Below are 21,800 nucleotides of genomic sequence, written 5' to 3'. Positions count from 1 at the left end.
GAACATAAAACCTTGGATCTTATCATTCTGTCTCTGTGTACATTGTAGGCGACTTGTCTTTAATCAGTTAAGCTCTTGATATCTAAACCCTCTTTAAACATCGCTGGCTCAGCCCTCCCACGAGTATATCACCCTAAACCATGATGCTCCAACAGAAGAACTTCCTCCTTGGCCTCTGCAGCTCAAATGAATCATAATTAGACGTAAGCCAAGTGTATTTCAATGCCTGACGTGTGCAACGTGTTTGCCTCGAGTGCTTGCTGGTTACCTCACTCTGCAGCATTCTCGCTTCAATGCCACATTTTGAGGCAAGGTCAGTGGTCTCTGTTTAATTGCATGGATTCTCTGTTATGTTGGTACTTAGCGAAATCTAGTGGGATTGTAACAACTCGTGAATCTCAATACTAAACGTCACGAAAGATGGAACAACAGCAAATAAATTCACCTTTAATTAAAAATAACAATATGAAGTTTATCCAACGAGAATGAAAATTTACGTTTTTGCTTTTCTTGTTGTTGTACAGTTCATTGTCACCTCAGCCTCTATTGGGAGCAATTTGTGGTTCAATGTTTTGCCCAAAGCACACTTTGACTTTTGGTGGATCAAAACATAAGCCTAACAGTAAAGTCGCATTTTAATTTATAATACATTATTTGCAGCATTGTTAACTATCCTCCATCTCCCTTCTTGCATTCAAATTGACCTGCTCTGTATTAACCAGTGTGTTCATTCCCTCCAACGAGTCTTATTTGACAGTTTGTTGTAGCTTTCGATCCTGTTTAATATATTCAACCTCACCACAATCTTTGCCTTTTGTTAATGTTTTTATGTACCCTTTGGCGCCTGTTGTAAAGCCACATGTTTGCAGATTAAAATTTGTTTGCAAACTGTCTGCTTCATAGTCATAGGTTTGGCTTCTGTTCTCGAAACCCCAGCCTGGGAACGACTGACTCATTTTGGACTGGAGACAACTTTTGGGAAAATATTGAGTGAAAAAAAAAAAAACAATCATGAGTCTGCACACTTCAACCAACAAAGTCAATGAGAGGGAGAGAAACAACAGCTCAATGAGGAAATAGAAATCAAACAGACGTGGGACATTGTGAACAATAAAGATTATTCTGGGTGCTGATTGACCAGCAGTGATCAATTCTGAACTGCAACTGTCTGTAAATCAGTACGTATCTGGGTGGAGACAACAGCTGCTAATACTAACATTCAGGTCTGAAGGAGACAGCAGCTCTGGTGCCGTTCGACTGTTTTCATTATCTTCAAATGAACTGGTAATTGGATACTAACGTCAAAGGAACTGAAGACTTTTGTTCTCACAACATGTCAAAACAAAAGAAAATGACTGAAAACTCAAAATATTGACCTAAAACGGCACCATAGCAGATTGTGGTTTAAAAAAATATCTATTAAGGGCTTAGATAGGGAAGATAACTGCTATTTAATGGTAATCACAGCTTTATTTTTTTTCATTGATATCACCAGTGTCTATATAAACCAATACATTAAAATATATATATATTAATTTGTCGAGAAAAGGTGACTAAAAAAAGAGATTATTTCAAATTAGATCCATCAAATAATATGCAGACAATCCCTTACTATTCACACCCTGCACAGTTCAGAAAAAAAATGATTCACATTTTTTTTTTTTAGATTAACGCATTCAACACATTATGATACTGCGACAGTCAGATTTTGCTTTAGAAGCAACAGTAGATAAAGCATAACAGCCAATCTTGTACAAGTTATTCAAACTCAATACTTGTCAACATGCAGTGATAATTCAGCCGGGGTGTCAGCACTGCTAATGCTAATCTGATGCCAATCTCTCATCTTTCTATTAGTACGACTGAGTTAGTTTGGGATTTTGTCAAATGTCCTCATACAATAAAGTTTATCGAAATAGTGACAAGAATGTCGTCACACAGTTGTAGCTCCTAAGCAGAGAGCAGCTCTGCCACTTTGGATAATGCTAATGCTAACAATTGGGCCGTGGAGCATATGAAAACACCTCAACAGATTAGTAAAATAAAAGTCATACCTATTAAGGTATAAAGAATAATGGCTATAGCAGCGACTCCACAGTGACGATTGGATCGTTTATTAAATTCAAGATGGCCGACACACTGGTCAACCTTATACTTAAAACCACCTGGCTAATATTGTTGTGATTTTTTTCTCTCGATTTTTTACTGCCAAAACTTCACATTGCGAAGGTCATCACAGTGGGGTCATTTAAGATATGATGCACAGAAGTTCACACTACCTTGAATGATTTATCTTCTAACTATAGTCTATCCTTATGCAAAAAGAAAAGCCTCATTTACAACAAACTGACCTACACTGTGTTTTCTCACGGCCTTCTATCAGAACCAGCATGAACTTCTGCAGCAGTTTGAGCTCCTGAAGCTAATCTATTGGATCGGATCACTCAGGTCTGGCTTCACTTGTTGGTGGTTATAATGTTCTGGCCGGTCGGTGTGCATCTATACACGACATTCCTCGGCATGACATGAGGTAATTGACTTACTGTTTAATGTCAGGGAATCATTAAATTAATTAAACGGACAAATCCATTATAAATATGTGAAATATTTCAGTGTTTTTACTGAGCAACACTAAAGAAAATCAACATTTCTTTGACTAAATAACTAAAGAAAATACTCCCACCTTGCTTGGTGTGATAAACTCTCCCAGGCTTTTTAGGCGAATCTGACCTGTCACAAATATGTAAAATGTCCTGAAAGAGTCCTTTATTAGAGCGATCTTCAAGTAATATGAAGACGTCAAACAAGTCATTTTGACTGAAATCAGCACAGCTGCTTAACAGAGAGGACAGATGGCAGAAGTGCTTACTGTGTGACTCGGTAAATTAGCATTATTACTTGTCATCATTACACCGGGATCTGACTGTAATTAAGTTTCCAAAGAGAAATTTAATTAACCTTAATGTGGCTGTAGCGGCCTTTTCCTCCTACTGTCATTCAAAGCAATACACTTCTTATATATGCTTTGAATTTTGAAACCTAAGTATGACAGTTGATTTCACCAATGCTCTTTAATAGTCAACAATAACTATGTAATCCTACATATCATTGACATACACCAGTAGTACCTTCAGGAAATAGATGAAGCTAACAGACGGTATAACGGTTGCATCAGTGACGTTTATCTGAAGATCAATAGAAATCTGCAAAATATAAATATTTTATTTTAGCATATTTCCTGCTGTAGCTTTTAGCGGCAGTCACACTTTGCTATGTAGTTAGATGGAAGTTGTAGAATATCTGACTTCTCCAAAAAAGGCCAACAGCGAAAATGCCTTGTGGAGCTAAACCATTTCAAATGGCAAATATTAAAAATAAATTAATAAATAAAGCTTAGCAGAGCTAAAGTAGCCGAATATATAAAGACACAACAACGGATAAAACAGCTATAATAGCTGGCAGGTTAAAGTAGAAATATGGCCTACAGAAAAAGAAAAAAGAAAAGGATAAAAATTAAAAAAGAACTTTTTAAAACTTGCTAAATTCTAAAGCTGAAGGAAAGCCAAAACAGCTAAACAAGCTAAAGCAAACATTTGCTAAAACATCACGATTGTTTAAAGCAACCGGAGCTAAATTAGTTAAGAACGCCAATAAAATGTCTGAAATTCCTAAATTCTCAAAAATGCCTCAACTCCAGATCAAGTAAACTTAAGAAAACTCTGCATAGACGTTTATTAGTGACACCTTGCAGGTTCAAATGTTTTTGCAGCGCCAGATAAACTCTACTTGGAGAAAAAGAAACGGCAGAAGAAGCTCCCAACACAGGCTTAGATTGTATTTCCCGAACATAGCAGCCTGAGGAGGTATTAATGAGGAAGGCAGAAGTGTGGGTGATGTCTCCGGGCTAACTGTGTGGGATGCTGACCTCTGATCCCTCCCTTCATCCTGGGAGACTTGGCAGTGTGTATCATCACATCAGGGGAGCCCAGCCCTGCAACGCACACAGAGGTAAACAATCCAGAATCTGCAGGTCTAGATGAGTGGATCAGCTGAGGTTTCCCTCAGAAAAATAAAGCCAACTTGTTAATGAAAAATGCTCTCAGCCTGAAGAAGTGAACATGTGCTCCTTCAGTGATTTTTCATGTATGTGTTTCCATAGTGATGATACCCAGCTTTTCTGCTTTAGTAAAAAAAAAAGAAAAAAAAAGAAAATCCCAAATCAAATAAACAAAGAAAACTATCTGCTGTCCTCTGGAGGAATTAAAGCGCAAGTACAACAAGAGAATTCCACTCATATGACGCAGGCATGAAGGACATTTATAGTTTATATTGGTCGACATTCTAATATTCCAACATATATTCTGAGAGCAGTATGAACAAACATTATTCACTCATCATGCAGCTTTCATGATATGCTGTTTTTGAGATTTGTCTGGGCTACATAAGAATGTTTGTTCATCATATGTGCATTATTGTTGTAGAATCTATTTAGATATTGTCAGTGTTGAGGATGATTAACTACTGTGGCAAACTTTAAAGAAGAAACTTCTTCTTTTAAATATGATATTGTGCTTTATTTTATCCTGTTTCTGCTGCAATTTATGTAACATGTACAAATGAAAATATGGGGATGAATTTTATGTTTAAACACAAAAATGTTGACGGAAGGAGTAAAAAAAACGGAACTTCCCACATCACAGATTCAGTTCAGGTTTTAATAAATGTGTTATTCCATCTTTTCAAACACTTTTGAAAGATTGTTTTTCCTGAAACACAAAGTGATGTCAATGTCATAATATGTATTATGTTACTGAATTATTGAATGCCATAGGCCTACTTATTTTTTTAAATCTGCGATATTTGATATTTCTATTTCAAATATATTTGTATTTTTTATAACTGTATTTTCATTTATTTAGATTGTATCAATTTAATCTGTATTTTAATAATTAAAAAAAATACTAAAAAAAAACATTATTTTCATCTTCATTTCATTTTATTCTTTATTTTGGATTTATTTTATTTTCTATCGCTGTGTTGACGTCAGACACGCTTGACACGGTAAAGCTTCAGACTCACTCGGCTCTCTGATTGGTCCATCCGTGAGCTCTCTCCGTTCTGTGATTGGTCAGCCGTCTGCTACCTGCCTGCTCTGGTTGGTCCATCCGTGTCCCTCTTCTAACTGTTCCGACCAGAAACACAAGCTTCCTCTACACGTTTATTGCACCAGCTACTTTTGGATATTTATTTCAATTCAAGGACTTTTTCTCAGAAAATCCCGAGTCGAAAGAGGATGACTGAGTGATACGCTTCAGACGGACGCCATACCCATTTATAAAGGTACGTTTAATTCGTTTTTTTCATACCTATCCTTGGATGATGCGCCTGCTCATTGGCTAACATGTTAGCTGTTGGCGCTAGCTGTTGTTAGCTGTAATTCATCACTGTTATCCACTAAAACTCTTTATTTTCTCTGATAAAGGTATCTAATGTACAGTGGATTTCGTTGTTTACCGAGTATTCACTTTCATATTTATAAACTACACCCGTCTTAGCGCTCCAGTTTTCTTATTACGCTCACATTAGTGCAATTGTGGGATGTTTTTCAACCACGAATGATATTTGTGTTTACCTTCTAGTTTTTAATACCATCTCGTATCATCCTGTGCTTATTTATGCATGCTTTTAACATAATCGGCTTTCAGAAATAGCCAAACTACCATTGTTGTATTTGTTTAATCTGTATGAATAGTGTCTCGCGCTGTTCAAAGTTTACCTTGAGGACGAAATGCTCTATTAAGGTGCTTAAATAAATGTTTATCAGTAGATGCAATGGGTTTATTCCTTGATGCCTGGTATCATTTCATTTTTGTTTTATTGCCTTTCAAGTGGGATATCTGCAAACGTATATTCTGCTGTGAATCACTAAATGAATGAATGCCTTTTGGTTAAAGAATCCTTAGTTTCAAGTGAATTTGCAGGTTAGATCATAAATACTGAAGGAGTAGATCATGAAATCAGGATCATCACTGTTTTATTTCCCCATAGTTTTAATGATTTTCTTTCAACATCAAGAAAGAAACTCAGTAATATACTCAACAATAAAAAAAACAATTCAGCTCACACACATCTTCAAAACTTCACATTTACACATACAGACAGGAGCAATAACAGCACATTTATATAATCAGAAAATCCAGCTCACGATCAAAACCATTTGCGTTGACTTTGTTTTGTCATTTCATAAAAAGTGGAAATGTGCAAACCAACACATGACTAAAAACATACTAAATGCATACTAAAAGAATCAATTGTTTTCAGCATTTCTGGCATTTCTGTATCAACGTAAATCATTTCAATACGTTTCTGTGTAATCAGAGAAACTTTTATGGGAAAAAAAAGAAAAAGCAAAAACGATGCCTTTTCACTTGAAACATTGTGTCAACCAGGTCTCACATGTTGGAAAGTTTTGATGTATGCCATCTGTGATCACTAGATGTCATTGTATGACAACAGAAAACTGCTACAGTATCACCATAAAACCTTCAATACTATTGTATTTGACTAAAAGAGTAACAAAAAATGTCCCCAGAAAAGGAAAAACTATGATATTTGTAACAGTGTTTCGCCTTTCTGCCTGCAGCCATGTCGTTCCATCAGGATCGTTTGAGGGGGGGTGCCCCCCAAGGCCAGCACGGAGGACCTCAGAACTACCGCAGCAGCAGCCAGAAGCCGCCCCCTACTCAGCCCCCCGTCCCCCCGTACCACTACGACTCACAGGCCCCCCCAAGTGGCTCGGGGTACCACGGACACGGCGGCTACCTGTCCCCGCACTGCGACTTCATGCAGTACCCCCCTCCAGGCCCCTCGCAGACTCCCGGCTCCCTGAGCCAGTGCCCACTGCGCCCTCCTTTCCTCAAGCCCCCCAACCGCCAAGGCTTCCCCGAGCCCCCACCCAACTTTCCGCCCCCACCTCTACCGAGCCCCACCGGCGGCCCCGCCCCGGGGGCCCATGTGCCTGCCCAGAATGCCTACAACCCCTACATGATGCCTCCAGTGCCCCCGCCTCCAATACCCCACCCGAACATTCCTCCTCCCATCTCCTCTCAGTCCATGAGCTACCACCCTGCATACTCCATGAATTACCCCCCGCACCCGCCCTTCCCCCCTCCCCCCTTCAACCCCGGGTATACCCAAAGCCCCGGACCCTTTCCCCCGGACCACGGCGTCCGGCATGGGGGGCAGTACAAGTACGAGAAGCCCCCGGACAGTAGGAGGTCTCCGGAGAGAGGCTATCGCCACGACGACCATAGGCAGAAGTGCTATGGCTACGGCGGCCACAGCGACCGGCACAAGATGGAGTTTCCAGGTGAGAGGAAGGACCGGGGGCGGAGCCTGGACAGGCGGGGCCGGCCGGAGGGGGGCCGCTACCGGTCCGAGTACGACCGAGGGAGGAGCCCCCCCAGACACAGGAGCAGAGACCGAAGCAGGTTCGTACAGCGCTATCAAAATGAAGCAGGAACGTGATGGCAATTCTTCTTCTTTTTCTTCTTCCTTTTCTTCTTCTTCTTCTGCTTCTGATAAATCCGTGTTAATCCACAGAGAGCGGCATCGACACAGAGACACTCGGCGGTCCCAGTCGCCTGAGAAGCACAGAAAGAGACCTCGAAGGTACATGAGTAATCCATCCATCCATCCATCCATCCATCCATCCATCTTACTTTATCCAATCTCAGCTGAATGAGAGCTAAGGCAGGAGGGATCAAACGGATCAAAACTCCTGCATAAGCGGTAGCTATCTCAGTAACACCTCTTTATTTCACTTCAATTTTTACTAGTTTTATGCTTACGGGAAAGTCACTAAAGTTATTCAACTGAGCAAACAGAACTTAAAAAAGACAATCCCATTTATTATTATTACTTCAACCTTTTTTCTGATATTTCTGTCTGAAATACTGATAAAAAAAATAGCTGAGGCTGTCACTTCCAGGTATAAAAGCATTATGTCCGCAAATCCAATCATATATCCCGTACATATGATATGGGATATACTCACATCCCCTTTAGCCATACACATGGATTTAATTTGCACCATTAATTATGCTAAAGCTAACGCTAACTCAGCTTTACCTATAAAAATGACATAACTGCATTCATGTGAAGGTTAATGGTACTTGTTTCCCCTTTGTCCAACAGGGGGCAGTGTTGTGCCACAATGGGCATTAATGCCATCCTTACTGCAGAGGAGGGATAATTTATTGAAAATGCGTTATTGTAGATCTCTGATTTTACACAACGTGCAAGTATTGAATTATTTTTATCTTGAAATGGCCTCATTAATGCAGTATTTTGTAGTAATTCTGATTGGTAGTATATTCATGTGTGGATATTGGCTTGTAGGCCACAGTGTATGGCGAGAGGGGCAACATGCCATGCACGAGCCGCAGGTTGCCCATCTCTGACTTCGATCAGTCAGCAAAAAGAGGCTTTTAATGGACATTCATCATTTGGATGATTATTCTATTGAAATAGTTAGAATCTTTATTGGAAACTGAAAATGTGCTGAAAAGATCCAAAAAGTCAGAGAACTGACACGATCGTGAGGAACATTGAAAGAGAGAGAATGAAATTAAAAGGCGGAACGTCGGTGACAAAGAGGCCGTTAATGAGATTGAAGAGAAATGGAATAAAAAAAAGTTTTTTGTGCAGATAGAAAAAAAAAAAGAACTGAACAACTCTCTTGAGATTTATTCTTTCCCTTTGTGTCGCAGCCGCTCCTCAAGCAGAGATCGGAAACGCGGCCGCTGGGAGGACGAGAAGGACCGGCGGTCCGAGAGCTCGTCGGGGCCGGGCCGGGAGCGCAGCTACTCTTCGTCCGCCCGGAGCCGGGAGCCCGACGAGGCCGCCGACGAGCGGGAGAAAGAACGGGAGAAGGATCGAGGAGAGGATGAGAAGGAGGAGGAGGAGATGCTGAAGCCGGCCTGGATCCGCTGTACACATGCAGAGAACTTCTACTCCAACGACCCCATGGACCAAGTGGTACTGTTCCTCTTCTGTACTCCATATACACACACCAGCCACAACATTATGACCACAGAGCGGCGTCTGGTTCTCAGCTCTTCTATCCTCTGCAGTGGATTCATTCAAGTTTAAAGCCCACATTTTAGATTAAAGATGTGGGACTTTATAGTCTGCAATGCCCCCCCCAATTTGACACATTGCACTTTTTCATGTCCATCACTGTTACCTTGTGTGCAATATGCATATATTATTAATTTATTCTGTGCAGTAATAACATCATCTTTGGTACATTATTACCATGTAAATCACTTCACATGGTCGAACAATGTAAAAATGTTTTGGATAATAATTTGGATTAGTTTCTTAGTCCATTTAATAAAAAAACAAAAAAAACATACAATGTTGAACCACTAGATGTCACTGTATGACAACATAATGTTGCTACAGTACCAGAATATGAAGTAAAAGTGATAAAAGGTGCAGCATAAACCAAAGACAGTACTTAGATAATTGTATTTATCTGTTGAGTAAATAAGACACATATATGTCAGGATGTTTAAGCTCGATGTTTCTGTGAAGACGTTCCTCTACATTGACCTTTTAGGCAGAGATGAACTACTTTTATCATTACGATTATCACAGTAGGTTCATCCTCACTACAGGTCAAATTGAATGGGCACGTTTACTGTAAAATATTCTTTCAACTTTCTGCAGCTGATTCCATGAATGATGAACTATATGTTGCTAATTTCTATCAAAACAAATACATGTGATAGTTTTATATTGAAATAAACCAAGAAATATACAAATCTTTTAATAATTGTAACTTTAAATGAGCATTATTCTTCGATTACTTGTGAAACTAATTATTGATCATTCCTGGAAATCGGTTTGTGGGCCTTAAGTAATGAGGAGGGCGTCTACAGGTGGTCCATCTGATCCGGTCTGTCATGTACAATCAGAACTAAACACAACTCCGACTGGGCCGGACAAACTTGCATCTCACTTCTGCCACCCAATGGACAAAAGTGGCATTACGTAAATTGGTGTGAGAGTATTTCTCTAGAGATTAAGCTAAAACCGCCTTTACAATCCAAAAGAGAAAACATGCATCCTAATTTTTTCTTTTCTATATGCATCCTTTTAAATGAATTTATGTGAATGTTTATGGAGACAGTGAGGATGATATGCAACAAAGGCCTCGTGCTGGACTGTGAGCTGAGGGATTACACGCTCTGAATGCCACATGACTTTTCACCGAGTGAAACACAAAAGTAGTGGCGCTTCTTTATTCAGCTCACTGCAGCCAGTCTATTAGTGGAGATCTTAATGTTGAAGCGAGACCTTGGGCGTTGTAACAAAGTCACAAATCGACTGAAGTGATATGAAGGCAGAATTAGGTCATTAAAAGAGACAATTATTTATTATTAGCCTATCAGCCCTCACAGAAATTGCAGCGATCCGAGTGCAAATGCAATTCTGGGTCCTTTTTTTCCCCTTCCTCCTCTTCTTCTGAGCGGCTGACGCTAACACCCCGCCTGTCACAGCTGTGAAAAGACGCAGGGAGGCTAAATCGGCTCCGTCTCAACCTTTACAATCACTTTAGTTTTACTGAGAGACGGGTCAGCCGTCTGGCAGAGGGTGCAGGAAGAGAGACGACGGGAAAAGGTCGGCGCGATGCTGTCCCAGAGATCCAAAAGCACCCGGATAAACGTTTGAAGGGGCCACGGCGGGGCTTTGGGAAGGTTTTGACCGGGTGTCTCGTCACTGAGGCCCCGTTTATTCGACGACATTTTCAAGCAAGAACGGAAAACTTTTGTTGTGTTTTGAGCGTGACGCGGCAACCGTGCTCTGAACTTTATGAAAACACTCTGTCTCTGTGGTAAAAAACAAAACGTTTTGAAAACGCTGCTCCTGCGCATGCGCACCACGGCCGTAGTGAATAGTTCTTCTGCACATGCGCGAGTAGATGGACAATGACAACAATGGCGGCCTTCAGAGCGCCATGACTCCCAGTCCATGTTCTCCTGAGACTTGGTGGTGTTGGAGTTGTCAGTCACCGTATGTATCTCTGTGTGTGTGTGGTTTCATCATACACACACCAAAAAACTAACAGCAGCGACTAATCGCCAAACATGAACCCTACATAGTTTTTAATGTTTCTACTGTTTTTGTGTAAATGGCCATAGTTTTCAAAGCTTTTCTAAAAAGTAGAGTGCAAGAACTTGGCATTTTCACTCAAAACCTTGTGATTGTAGTTATCCGTGTGTTTGGTACCATTACAGGATTCACATTGTTGATACTTTTTTTTTGAAACATGTACTTTTGACACTTCGACCGTGTCGCACCCAACCTGTGTGTGTTTCAGGGGGACTCCACAGTCGTGGGCACCAGTAAACTGAGGAACCTGTACGAGCGCTTCGAGGAAGAACTCGGGAGACGCCAGGAGCGAGCCAAGGAGGCGCGGCCCAAATGGGACCCTCCCAAAACCAAACTGGACGAGGATCCAGGTGATGAAGCCGTGCAACAAGTCGGAAAGAGAACAACCACGCAACTTTTTGAAATCTGAAAGTAATAATGACGTAGAGCCACTGAATGCTATAATGAAATGCCATCGTATGTGAGGAAACAGCAAAGGTAAGAAAGAAGTCAATCTGGAAGTGAATTTGTGGAAGAGTGATACATTTGCAAGTGCCAAAAAGAATAAAAAATGTGTCTATGAAAAAGATGGTGCTAGAAACAAAGAAAAGAACTGACACAGAATAAGAGTGACGATAACCGTGAAGAAAAAGGTTCCAAAGTAGAAGGTGGAGACAAAAGACAAAGACGACAATGAAACACAGGAAGTTGAAGAAAGAAACAAAGACGGCAGAGTACAAAAAAGAAAACACAATGAGAAGATAAAGGACACAATGTTGACGGTAAAGAGGAAGGCTATAAAAGACAAAAATGAAGAAGACAAAGTCAACAATACGGAAAATAAAGGGAAGGAGACAAAGAGCAGGTTGAATGAGCATCACTAAGAATCACTGAATGACTTAAGACACAATTTTGCTCCTTTTATGTAAATTGGTATGTGTGTTTCAAATGTCATGCTTCCTTTACTTTTTAAGCCAAACAAAATATCCACTAGAGGGCAGTGCAGAGCCTTTCTACCAGCTGTTCTTTATAGGCACTTATAGGTCCTGATGCCCAGACGAGGTAATGTTCTACATTTGCTTGTATCCCCGCAAACATCCGCACAGTCTCTCCTCCGCATTGCACTCGTCACACAGGAGTTATACTGCACAGTGCTGCCCCCACAGGTCACCAGTGGCATTACTTTTTTCTACGCATCCGTGAGCTCCCCGAAAACATACCAAATTGGGCAAGTAATGGAATGCACACGTAGGACAGAAGGTGCCGTTTGAGTTGCGTCAAACACGTTTGGGCCTCAAAACAACAGATGGTTTACGTCGAGACGGCAAAATTAGGAAAAAGTAGAAGCCAAATGAGACAATCAAGCTGTCAACAAACTCTGACAAGTCAATATTTACATGGAGAGAAAGAAAAAATACAAGGTATTAAAAGGTATATCTTGAATTTGCCCTTGGAAACAACACTCGTTTTTTGTTATTTTTACTCATTCACCCTTTAGTCGTGTGATTATAGTGATGTATACAAACGGGCTGTTGGCGTAATGAAAAGACCACCACTTCAAAACACCAGGAAAAAGAAAGCCAGTCAGAGAAACAGCTAGTACGGAGCCAGTTAAAAGCTTTATGAACTAATAAAGGGCATGTTTAAATCAACCGCTGATTGAATCCTCGATTGAAACTCGTATCTTTCCAGGTCAAAAGTCGTCACCTTTCCAAGCACACGGCTTGTTCTGGACTAACGCGACCACCACAAAGCAATCAACAGCACAGTCATCTGTTGATAAGCTTCTGTCATTGACATGCATGAAAACTTGGTGTCTTCCCAGCGCGGCGAGGATGAGATTAAGTCAAATGTTTATGATCTTATCTGCGGGCCCGTCTGCTGAATCGCGTGTTTCCGCACTGCAATAATATAAATCTCACTCGGGGAGATCTAATTTGCTAAATATTGGGCTCTGGGCACTGACTTCACAATCCAGTACTCCAGTTAAAGAAAAGTGCTGATAAGAACTGAAGGCTTTCCTTAGCCAAGAGCCACAAACCGTTCAGCTGAGTTGGTAATTATCGTCTCCAGTTTGGTGTGAGGTTACTTCTCTGTCGAGAAAAAAAAAAAAAAGGAAGAGCGAAAGAAAGGACGAGTGCCAGATGTCAACATTGGCTCTTTTAATCTCTTTAAAGCTGCACTTGGCATGAAAAGGAGAAATCCCAATAAAAAGGGGGGGATGCTTAAACAATGAATTCAGCAGCGGTAAGTCACACTAAACTGTTTGTTTGCCTCGAGAAACATTTAAGTAAATGCAAATTATGTAACGGCTCTGAAACTTTGCTGTGTCATCAGCACAGCCGGGCGATTATTCCTCTGGCAGAGCCCGAGCGCACACAGTCTGAAAGCATCTTGACAGACCGCCTTAGCGAGACTTTGTGTTGGGTATTACTTTGCGAGAGGCTCAGCTGAGCAGCGATCGAGGGGAAGGAGGGCGAGCTTAAATACTCAACCAGCTCTCCGTCTGAGTTTTTTTTATTTTTATTTTTTTTATCAGCTCTCTGGTAAGGTCTGCGATTAAAGGCCCAGTTGCTCCTTTGCTTTCAGGCGACAGCAGCAGCGACTCGGAGTGTGAGTCAGAGGGAGAAGGGAGCACCTGCTCCAGCAGCTCCGACTCGGAGGTTTTCGACGTCATCGCCGAGATCAAGAGGAAGAAGGCTCATCCCGACCGGCTGCACGAGGAGCTGTGGTACAACGACCCCGGACAGGTTGGTGACCTCCAGGCTCGCCGATGCTCCTCGTCGTCAACGTTAAAGTCAAGTCGGTCCGACGGTGTCTCAGCTTGGAACGTTGCTCCATGAAATGCAAAGAAGAGTCTGTTTCTCATCAATTCTTTTGTAAACAGGTTGTAAACATTGCGAACTAATGAAACGATCAAACAGTCGCAGTGATAAACATATAGAATCTTTTATAATAAATACGTAGCTTTAGTTTGTGATCACAAACTTTAAGGAGCTGAGTGCTGCTGCTCCATCTTAACTCGTGACGTTGCCGCGTGGCCTCGTTCTCGAATGCCAGAGAGTTGAGATCCTTCAAGTTTCCCAACAATCTCCCTCATCTCTAGTGCTCATCCCACAAATGCAGCTGTTCCTCACAAGCGCCGCGGGGGAAATGCCCTACATGTGAAAGAAAACCAGACGGACCACTTCTTGTCTGTGTCAGCCTATTTAAAACAGTGCTACAATTAAGTCTAACACATTTACCTGATAACCCAAATAAACGCCATAGTTCATTTAAAAGAAATTGGCACCTCCTTGAGATTGTCTATAATCCCATGCAATAATAGCACCTTGATTTACTCGGTACACTCCCACATTTGAACCATTTTTTTTTTTCCTGGTCGTTAATGGGTTAATTTGCATTTTTAAATGGGGCATTTCGAATTCAATTCACTTAAAGTGGGAAAAGGAAGTTACCCACATACATTGTGAAGGAAACAAAGTGAATTTAAATCAATAGTGGGATTAAAACCTTTTGCATTTGTGTCATTAAAGAGGGGAAACTGGTAATCCTGCAGTCTTAAAACTCCACATTGTGAATCGGAGAGTTGCTCAAACTATCTAACAACAAAAGCTGCATTTTAGCCCAAACTCTACACAGAAGATGAGAAACGTTGCACGGAGGTATCACATAGAGCGCTTTTGTTTTTTCTTTGGTCCCATCGAGTGTAAAGGAGCTACAGAAAAGTGCTGACTCTGCAGTCTTTTCTTTTTTAAAAGTGGCCTGAGTAGATCAGATGCTTCAGCAGCTCGTTGGGCTAATAGCTCTTTAATGAGCCCGACAGTCGGCGAGCTGCAGATGTAAACTGAAGCTGGAGCTTCATCACTTCAGTGTGTGTGTGTGTGTGTGTGTTTAAGAGCAGATACCCACCCTCAGAGAATCTCCCAACACGGTCAGCGGGAGTCACAGAACAGACAGCATCCATAACAGGCATAAAGATGAGCTCCAGGCTCATCCCAACAATTTACGGCAATTTTAGTGCAAACATTTACGAGGCTGTTTGAGCCCGTTGTTCAGCAGCAGTGAAAGATCGGGGGCGCTGCGGCAGGCCCTGTGTCCCATCAGCTGTCAGACGTCTAATAACAATTTAAGCATGACTTAATCTAGAATAGTGTCTGTAATGGTAATAATCCGTCTCGTTAATTAAAGCAGCCGTGATTTACCCTCGTGTGAGATCGCAACGAATTGTTGGTCCCTGTTTATATGACGTTTTCAAGTCGGAGCCACTGAAAAACAACGGCTTCCAAGGTGGAACTTTTCCAACTAATCCCATTTTACTTATTGCTTGTATAACTTAGGGTAAACTTTTATCTATAAAGCTTTGTCATTTTAGCCTTACTTAGCCTAAATGTGTTAACTTATGTTATTCAGTTCTTTCTTTTTGAGAGCTTTTGGCGTGATTGGAGTCTTTGATTCAACCTCATTTATAACTTCAAAAGTGGTTAAAATACCTTTTGTGTTCAGCAAGAATTGAATCAGTGGAGTTCTTCCACTGAACAATGGAAAAAGTACCTTGAATGTGTTGGAATCAGAGTCGCGTTCAGAGGACAGGTCTTTCACCGGGGTGATAATAAATACATACCGGGCCCGAATTTGGCACAGAGGACGCGTTACAGCTGGAAACTCAAAGAAATAAAGGTCAGGACTGTGCGGTTCGGAGACATGTGATACGGAGCGGCGTCTGTGCGTGTCGTACACGGCTCCTGTCTGATTCCCGTATTTTCTTTCTGTCCAGATGAATGATGGTCCCCTGTGTAAGTGCAGTGCCAAGGCCAGACGTACAGGGATCCGCCACAGCATCTACCCAGGGGAGGAGGTATGACACGCCGTGAATAAATCACCCTTTTCATAACCTTGAAGCTGTGCCACGCCACGGCGGAGGATGAGGGGAAGGTGTGGACGGGCATCATCCCAGCCTGCGTGAATGTATTCTCCACAGAGGAGGTTTTTTCTTTTTTTTTTTTTTTCCTTTCTCATTACATTTAAAGGCACAAGTCGGATTGCATCAACTTAAAGAGTTGAATGATGACATTACACGTGTGAGGATGTGACAGAGGTTCTTGCTGTCTCCCAGTGAATCATCTAGTGCTCTCCCACATACTGAGATCTCACTTTTTTATGACTCACTTTCTTTCATTATGGAGCAATAACTCCCACCTGGTTTCATCAAACGTGTTACTTTGAATCAGGATCAATGGGAACCATGGATCGCTTCGTAATTGCACGTAGTCGTCAGGACGATTCTCACTTCTTCTGTCCCACGACTGTTGGTTTGAGACCCCCCCCCCCCCCCCCCACCCCCGAGGGTCTGCGTCAGAGGCAAAACAAACGAGCCTCGTACGCAGTCGTTCGTCCATTTGTCCACTAATTGCCCGTTTCTTCTCGGCTGACCCGGAATCTGTTTTCACAAGTTGATATTGTATATTTGAAGGCGCCGTCACACTCATTAAAGACCGTCAATTAAGTTTTTACTAATCAGCCATGGCGGGAGTTCATTAACTGGTGTACTTAAAGAAATGTCCGTGGGGATTCTGTGGAGCGGAAACAAAGTGATTTCCAATTAAATCCAGCAACTAGTGACGGGTAACAATCCTATTCTACTCAACTTTATCTATATAAAACCAAATACAACACAGTCATTTCTAGGTGCGTTTTACAGAGAGAAACCCGACAAATCTCCTATATGGATCGAATTAGAATAAAGAAGTTTGGATGGATTATAACAAAACAATCATAAAAGGAGAAACTTCCTTCTTCATTTTTTGGCGGTAGCTCAACAGACTATGTACAAGTCTGTTATCTAACAGCAACTACTTTTAGGGGATCTCAAGATTCCATTTGCTGAAACTGAATATAGTTCAGCCATCATGAAAATCTTTCCTGAAAGAAACCGGTCATGGCGTTAAAATGTTAAAAATCATTTTGAAATATTACTGGGAACTATATGTGCTGTAAAAGAAAAACAAACAACTCGCTGTGAAAAAAAACTAACGAATAATAAATGAAATAAATCAGTGAAAAGCAGAAGAATTGTGAAAAATGTTGGCTTAAATGTTTGCATATTGTTGGTTGAACATGTTGACCTGACTAATACTATTGCACACGGATCACAGTTTTGTGTTATAATTTGTGCTTTTCGAATTTTTGAATTCAAACTACAAACATTGACGGGAACCTTTAAGGTATCAAAAAAAGTTGGGACATGTCGTCCAGCCTTCTCCTCCCTTGACACTTCCTGTAGTGAATGATACTCTCGTTGCACACTATTGCGATTGTTAAAATCATTCAGTTAACTTTTTGCATACTTTTTCACTTGAATGCATTGAGAAAATTCACGCTGTTTTTGCCCTTTTCACTGGTCAATGATCACATTAAACTTAAGAAAACAAAGCGTGAGAAAGTGTCGCATAAGAAAAAAAGGACAATCAATTTGACGCACTAATTCGCCTCCTTCTATATATCTACTTCCTGTGGCTATTGTTATTTTTTTTTTTTGTATCATTAGGAGTGGTAAAATTATCACTTATAACTTTGTGCATGAATTTCTTTGAACACGTTAAAACTGGACATAGCCTGCCTCCTCCACCCTGTGGATAAAGCTCCCGCTGCACACTCCAGCTTGCGATATTGGGAAAGAAAAAAAACGTGAAGTCATATGTGCTGTTAAAGTTCTAAAGTTATACTGTAACTACACCTGAAGTAATTTTATCATTGATGCAGCGGTTTACTCTGATACACCATCCGATTTCTTTGTGTATTTTGTGTGTCCACCGTTGAGTTTGCGCGTCTTTTCCAGCCGGTGAAACAATGCCGCGGAATGAACAACAACGCCGGCAAACTCTTCCACTACAGGATCACCGTCTCACCTCCAACAAACTTCCTGGTAGGAGTCCGCGTGTTATCAAACTGTAAACAGAAGAATGAACACAGAAGTATCGATTATGAATATGAATCTTGTTGTTTCCTGTTCCAGACCGACAGACCAACGGTGATCGAGTACGATGATCATGAATACCTGTTCGAAGGCTTCTCCCTGTTCTCCCACACGCCGCTCACTAACGTAAGCTTCCCTTCGTCCCATCAGTCATGGATCACTGTGTCACCGTACGCTCATTTTCCTCGGTTATGCTCCTGTTTGCTCGCAGTTGTCTGTTTACTCGCTCTGTGCTTGCAGGTGCTTCCACGCTGTGTCACATTGAGCTTTCACTATTTTATCTGTTGTTGTCGTGTTGATCCTCACAGAGGTGAAACAAAGGAGGATCTGTAATGTTTTCCGCTTCTCTGCCGGCATTTCGTCTTAAAGGAGCTGTTTAGTACTTGACTGTGTGCGTCTCACAAAGTGAGCTTCACACTGTGCGAGTCTTCAGTAAACACCAGAAGAAAATGTGGGGTGGATGGAGGCACATATTGAAACAACCGACCAATAAAATCAACCACCTGCCTATTCCTCTACCAACCAACCTTCTGAACAATCTTTCTACCTCTCTGTCTTAACCAACCAATCAACCAACCTACTGAACAATCTTTCTACCTCTCTGTCTTAACCAACCAATCAACCAACCAACCTACTGAACAATCTTTCTACCAGTCTGTCTTAACTAACCAACCATCCAGCCAACCTACTGAACAATCTTTCTACCAGTCTGTCTTTACCAACCAACCAACCATCCTACTGACCAATCTTTCTACCCGTCTGTCTTAACCAACCAACCAACCAACCAACCAACCAACCAACCTACTGACCAATCTTTCTACCCGTCTGTCTTAATCAACCAACCAACCAACCAACCAACCAACCAACCTACCTACTGAACAAGCTGTCTACCAGTCTGTCTTAACCAACCAACCAACCAACACTTTTATGATTCATCCCAATGACATTAGATGCGGGTTTGCCCCGCTCTAACTGGGCTGACCTTGGCTGACTTCTTCTCGCCTCAGTTTTGAAGGCTGGTTTAAAAAAAAAGAAAGAAAGAAAGAGCATCATTCTCTGTAGCTGTTTGAACCGCACCCGAGGAGCACGTTTAAAGAGAGCAAGGACTCGACGGGGGATCACCAAACCCTGTTTCTAGAAAAATCTCTTCAAAGTGCGGATATTTCTCAGTCTTGATACGCGTGTGTGTTTCCCCACCCACATGTTTGAATAATAGAGCGCTCGGTCAATATCCGCCGAGCTTGAAAAGAGCCCCGAGGATTAGCGACGATTTGAACTGGATAATTTAAGCGGGCCTTGTTAAAAGCCGGGGGTAAACGCTCAGTGGCGGCACGCGGAGGGGGGATTAGGAAGCTCGGAGCGCGCTCACATTAGCCCCCCGCTAGTTAGCCGCTGAGATGGGCAGGAATGAGTGCGGCTCCCAGGTTAATCTCCTAAAACGGACCCCCGCGCTCCCACAACAAAGAGCGTGTAACTGGGGAGATTAAACACAGAGGAGCCGGCTTATCTGTTTACAGAGATTTCGCGAGATTCATTTTCAAGTGTCGCGTGTGCGTGTGTGTGTGTGCGTGCGTGTGCGTGTGTACACATCATTTCTTTGATTTTTAAGACACGCTGCAGAGCAGTGGTTAGCTCTCTCCTTACAGCTCCAGTTGGATGACGAGGGAATGAAGATGAATTAGTGGTTAGAGTTTCTCGACAATATTTGAGTCACAGTGGGAGTTATCAACAGACTTATAAACCAACAGGTTCATCTGGAAGAATTAAAAAGTTATTTTGAAACTCTTCACAAGTAACTGGAAATGTTTCTCGTGTCTTTCTGTGCGGTTGTTGGTTAACAAAATAGGAAAATTAAAAGTTTTCTAATATTTTGAGATACCTAGGGACAGGGACAGGGAGATGAATTTAAAATACAACTTATTTTAATAACAACTTATTTTAGTATTTAGCTTTATTCCTTTAAATTAATTAGATTTTATTTAACTGTATGCCTATTTTTGTGGTATTTTGTGTTTGATGTGATTTTTAGGGTTTGTCAATTTAATATTTCACCTATTTTTCTTTAAATATTTGTATTTGAAGAAAAACAGGAATCATACTTTATTAAAGTATCTTAACTTTTAACTAACTTTATAAAGTACTGCTTGTGTTAACTCTAGAATTACAATATACATTCTTTATTAAACGAGAAAAAACTGATTATTTCATTTATCTTGCCGAATTTTTAAATGTTTTCTTTTATTTGTACATACTATATTATATTTGATGCATTGATCTGCATTTTAACCTTTGTATCTTTCTATAGACATATATATTCAATGGTTTCATAGTTTTCTCAGGCATTGATTTGTTAGTAAAGTTTAAAATTTACTAATTTAAACACCTTCCAAAGCTTTTGCAATAATTTTTCCCTCCAGTTTTGTTAGTATTTTTTGTCTTTTTATGTCAGTATTTCCTCTATAGAGCATTTTAATTTGTTCTAACTTGCATAAGTGTTGAATTAATAAAAGAGGTTTTGTACCTCATCCACAGTTCAAATTGTGGTATTTGTGGAGGACTTTCGCTGCTTTTACTGAGTTTTCCTTGAAAAGCTGTAACCTCTGTCTAATGAGTGGACCTGTCCTTTCTTCTCCCCGTCCTCTCCTCATCACAGATTCCATTGTGCCGTGTGATCCGCTTCAACATAGATTACACCATTCACTTCATAGAGGAGATGACACCGGAGGTCAGTGAAAGCCGGCTTTATCTGGCAGCTCCCTCTCACCTCGTTTTGTTTTTATCTCCCGACGCCGGAGCGCACCTCTGTTAATCCTTTCAGAAGAGGGAGAAGCCGCTCCTTTTGACCTGCTGGAGTCGATCGTATCGATACAGAGGCTTATGCGATACAGTTACAGAGCTGGATTTACTTATCCGTCGCATCTACAGTACATTAAGGCGCTCTCGGTGAGAGTTCCTATCCAAATCGGCTTCTACTGTAAGTTTGAACTGTTGTTTCTCTCTCCAGAACTACTGCGTCCAAGGCCTGGAGCTCTTCGGCACCTATCTGTTCCAGGATGTTCTGGAGCTGTATGACTGGAACCTGACAGGTACGTGGCCCAAATTAAATTAAATAAAATTTATTTTTGGTTATTTTAGAGCTTTAGAGCTCAGATAGCTCACCTCAGTGTCCAGGAAGAGAAGTGTTGTCTCTCAGCTGTTTCCGTCTGTCCTTCTGTGTTTCGGCTTGGAGGCCGCTATTGTTGTTGTTGTTCATCTACTTGTGCATCTGCAGAAGAACTATTTACAGCAACCATGTTCATGCACAGTGTTTAAGAAAAGCTGCGCTTTACCATGTTTCGAGTCGGGAGCGTTTTCCAAAAGTTCCACATTGGAAGCCGTTTTAAACTAGTTGCGTTTTCAGTAGCTCAGAGCACCGTTATCATGTGAACAGACACTCGTGATGCTACGGAAGTTTTCCATTTTCACTTGAATGCGTTGCGTAAACGCTTACACTGCACAAAATGTGCCGGTACGTTCCGGGTTTTCGTGCGCCCCCACTGTAGAAGCTGTGGATGGTACCGAAATAACCGACCCAAGTGGTTATGATTTTCCGTCACCCTTTACTACAGAACGATAAGGATTGGTCAGTGATTAATGATTAGTGATAAATAATAGTCCAAATTTA

At 41.3% G+C, this 21,800-nt stretch overlaps 1 protein-coding gene across 1 annotated transcript in view; it reads left to right on the top strand.

Moving 5' to 3' along the window:
* Positions 1 to 5,205: 5,205 nt before the first annotated feature.
* drosha (drosha ribonuclease III) overlaps positions 5,206 to 21,800 on the top strand; it is a 130,701-nt gene continuing 114,106 nt past the window's right edge. Inside the window, exons 1-11 of the mRNA XM_080489084.1 lie at positions 5,206 to 5,340; positions 6,644 to 7,490; positions 7,603 to 7,671; positions 8,772 to 9,039; positions 11,390 to 11,531; positions 13,750 to 13,910; positions 15,938 to 16,018; positions 17,999 to 18,085; positions 18,176 to 18,262; positions 20,790 to 20,861; positions 21,141 to 21,222. Coding sequence (XP_080345210.1) covers positions 6,646 to 7,490; positions 7,603 to 7,671; positions 8,772 to 9,039; positions 11,390 to 11,531; positions 13,750 to 13,910; positions 15,938 to 16,018; positions 17,999 to 18,085; positions 18,176 to 18,262; positions 20,790 to 20,861; positions 21,141 to 21,222 — 1,894 coding nt within the window. The 5' untranslated portion in view covers positions 5,206 to 5,340; positions 6,644 to 6,645. The remainder of the gene's footprint in view (positions 5,341 to 6,643; positions 7,491 to 7,602; positions 7,672 to 8,771; positions 9,040 to 11,389; positions 11,532 to 13,749; positions 13,911 to 15,937; positions 16,019 to 17,998; positions 18,086 to 18,175; positions 18,263 to 20,789; positions 20,862 to 21,140; positions 21,223 to 21,800) is intronic.

The sequence above is a fragment of the Lipophrys pholis genome (assembly GCF_963383615.2).
Source record: "Lipophrys pholis genome assembly, chromosome: 20".
Taxonomy (NCBI): domain Eukaryota; kingdom Metazoa; phylum Chordata; class Actinopteri; order Blenniiformes; family Blenniidae; genus Lipophrys; species Lipophrys pholis.
The sequence above is the reverse complement of the archived record's forward strand: the minus strand, read 5'-3'. Positions and strand labels throughout refer to the sequence as shown.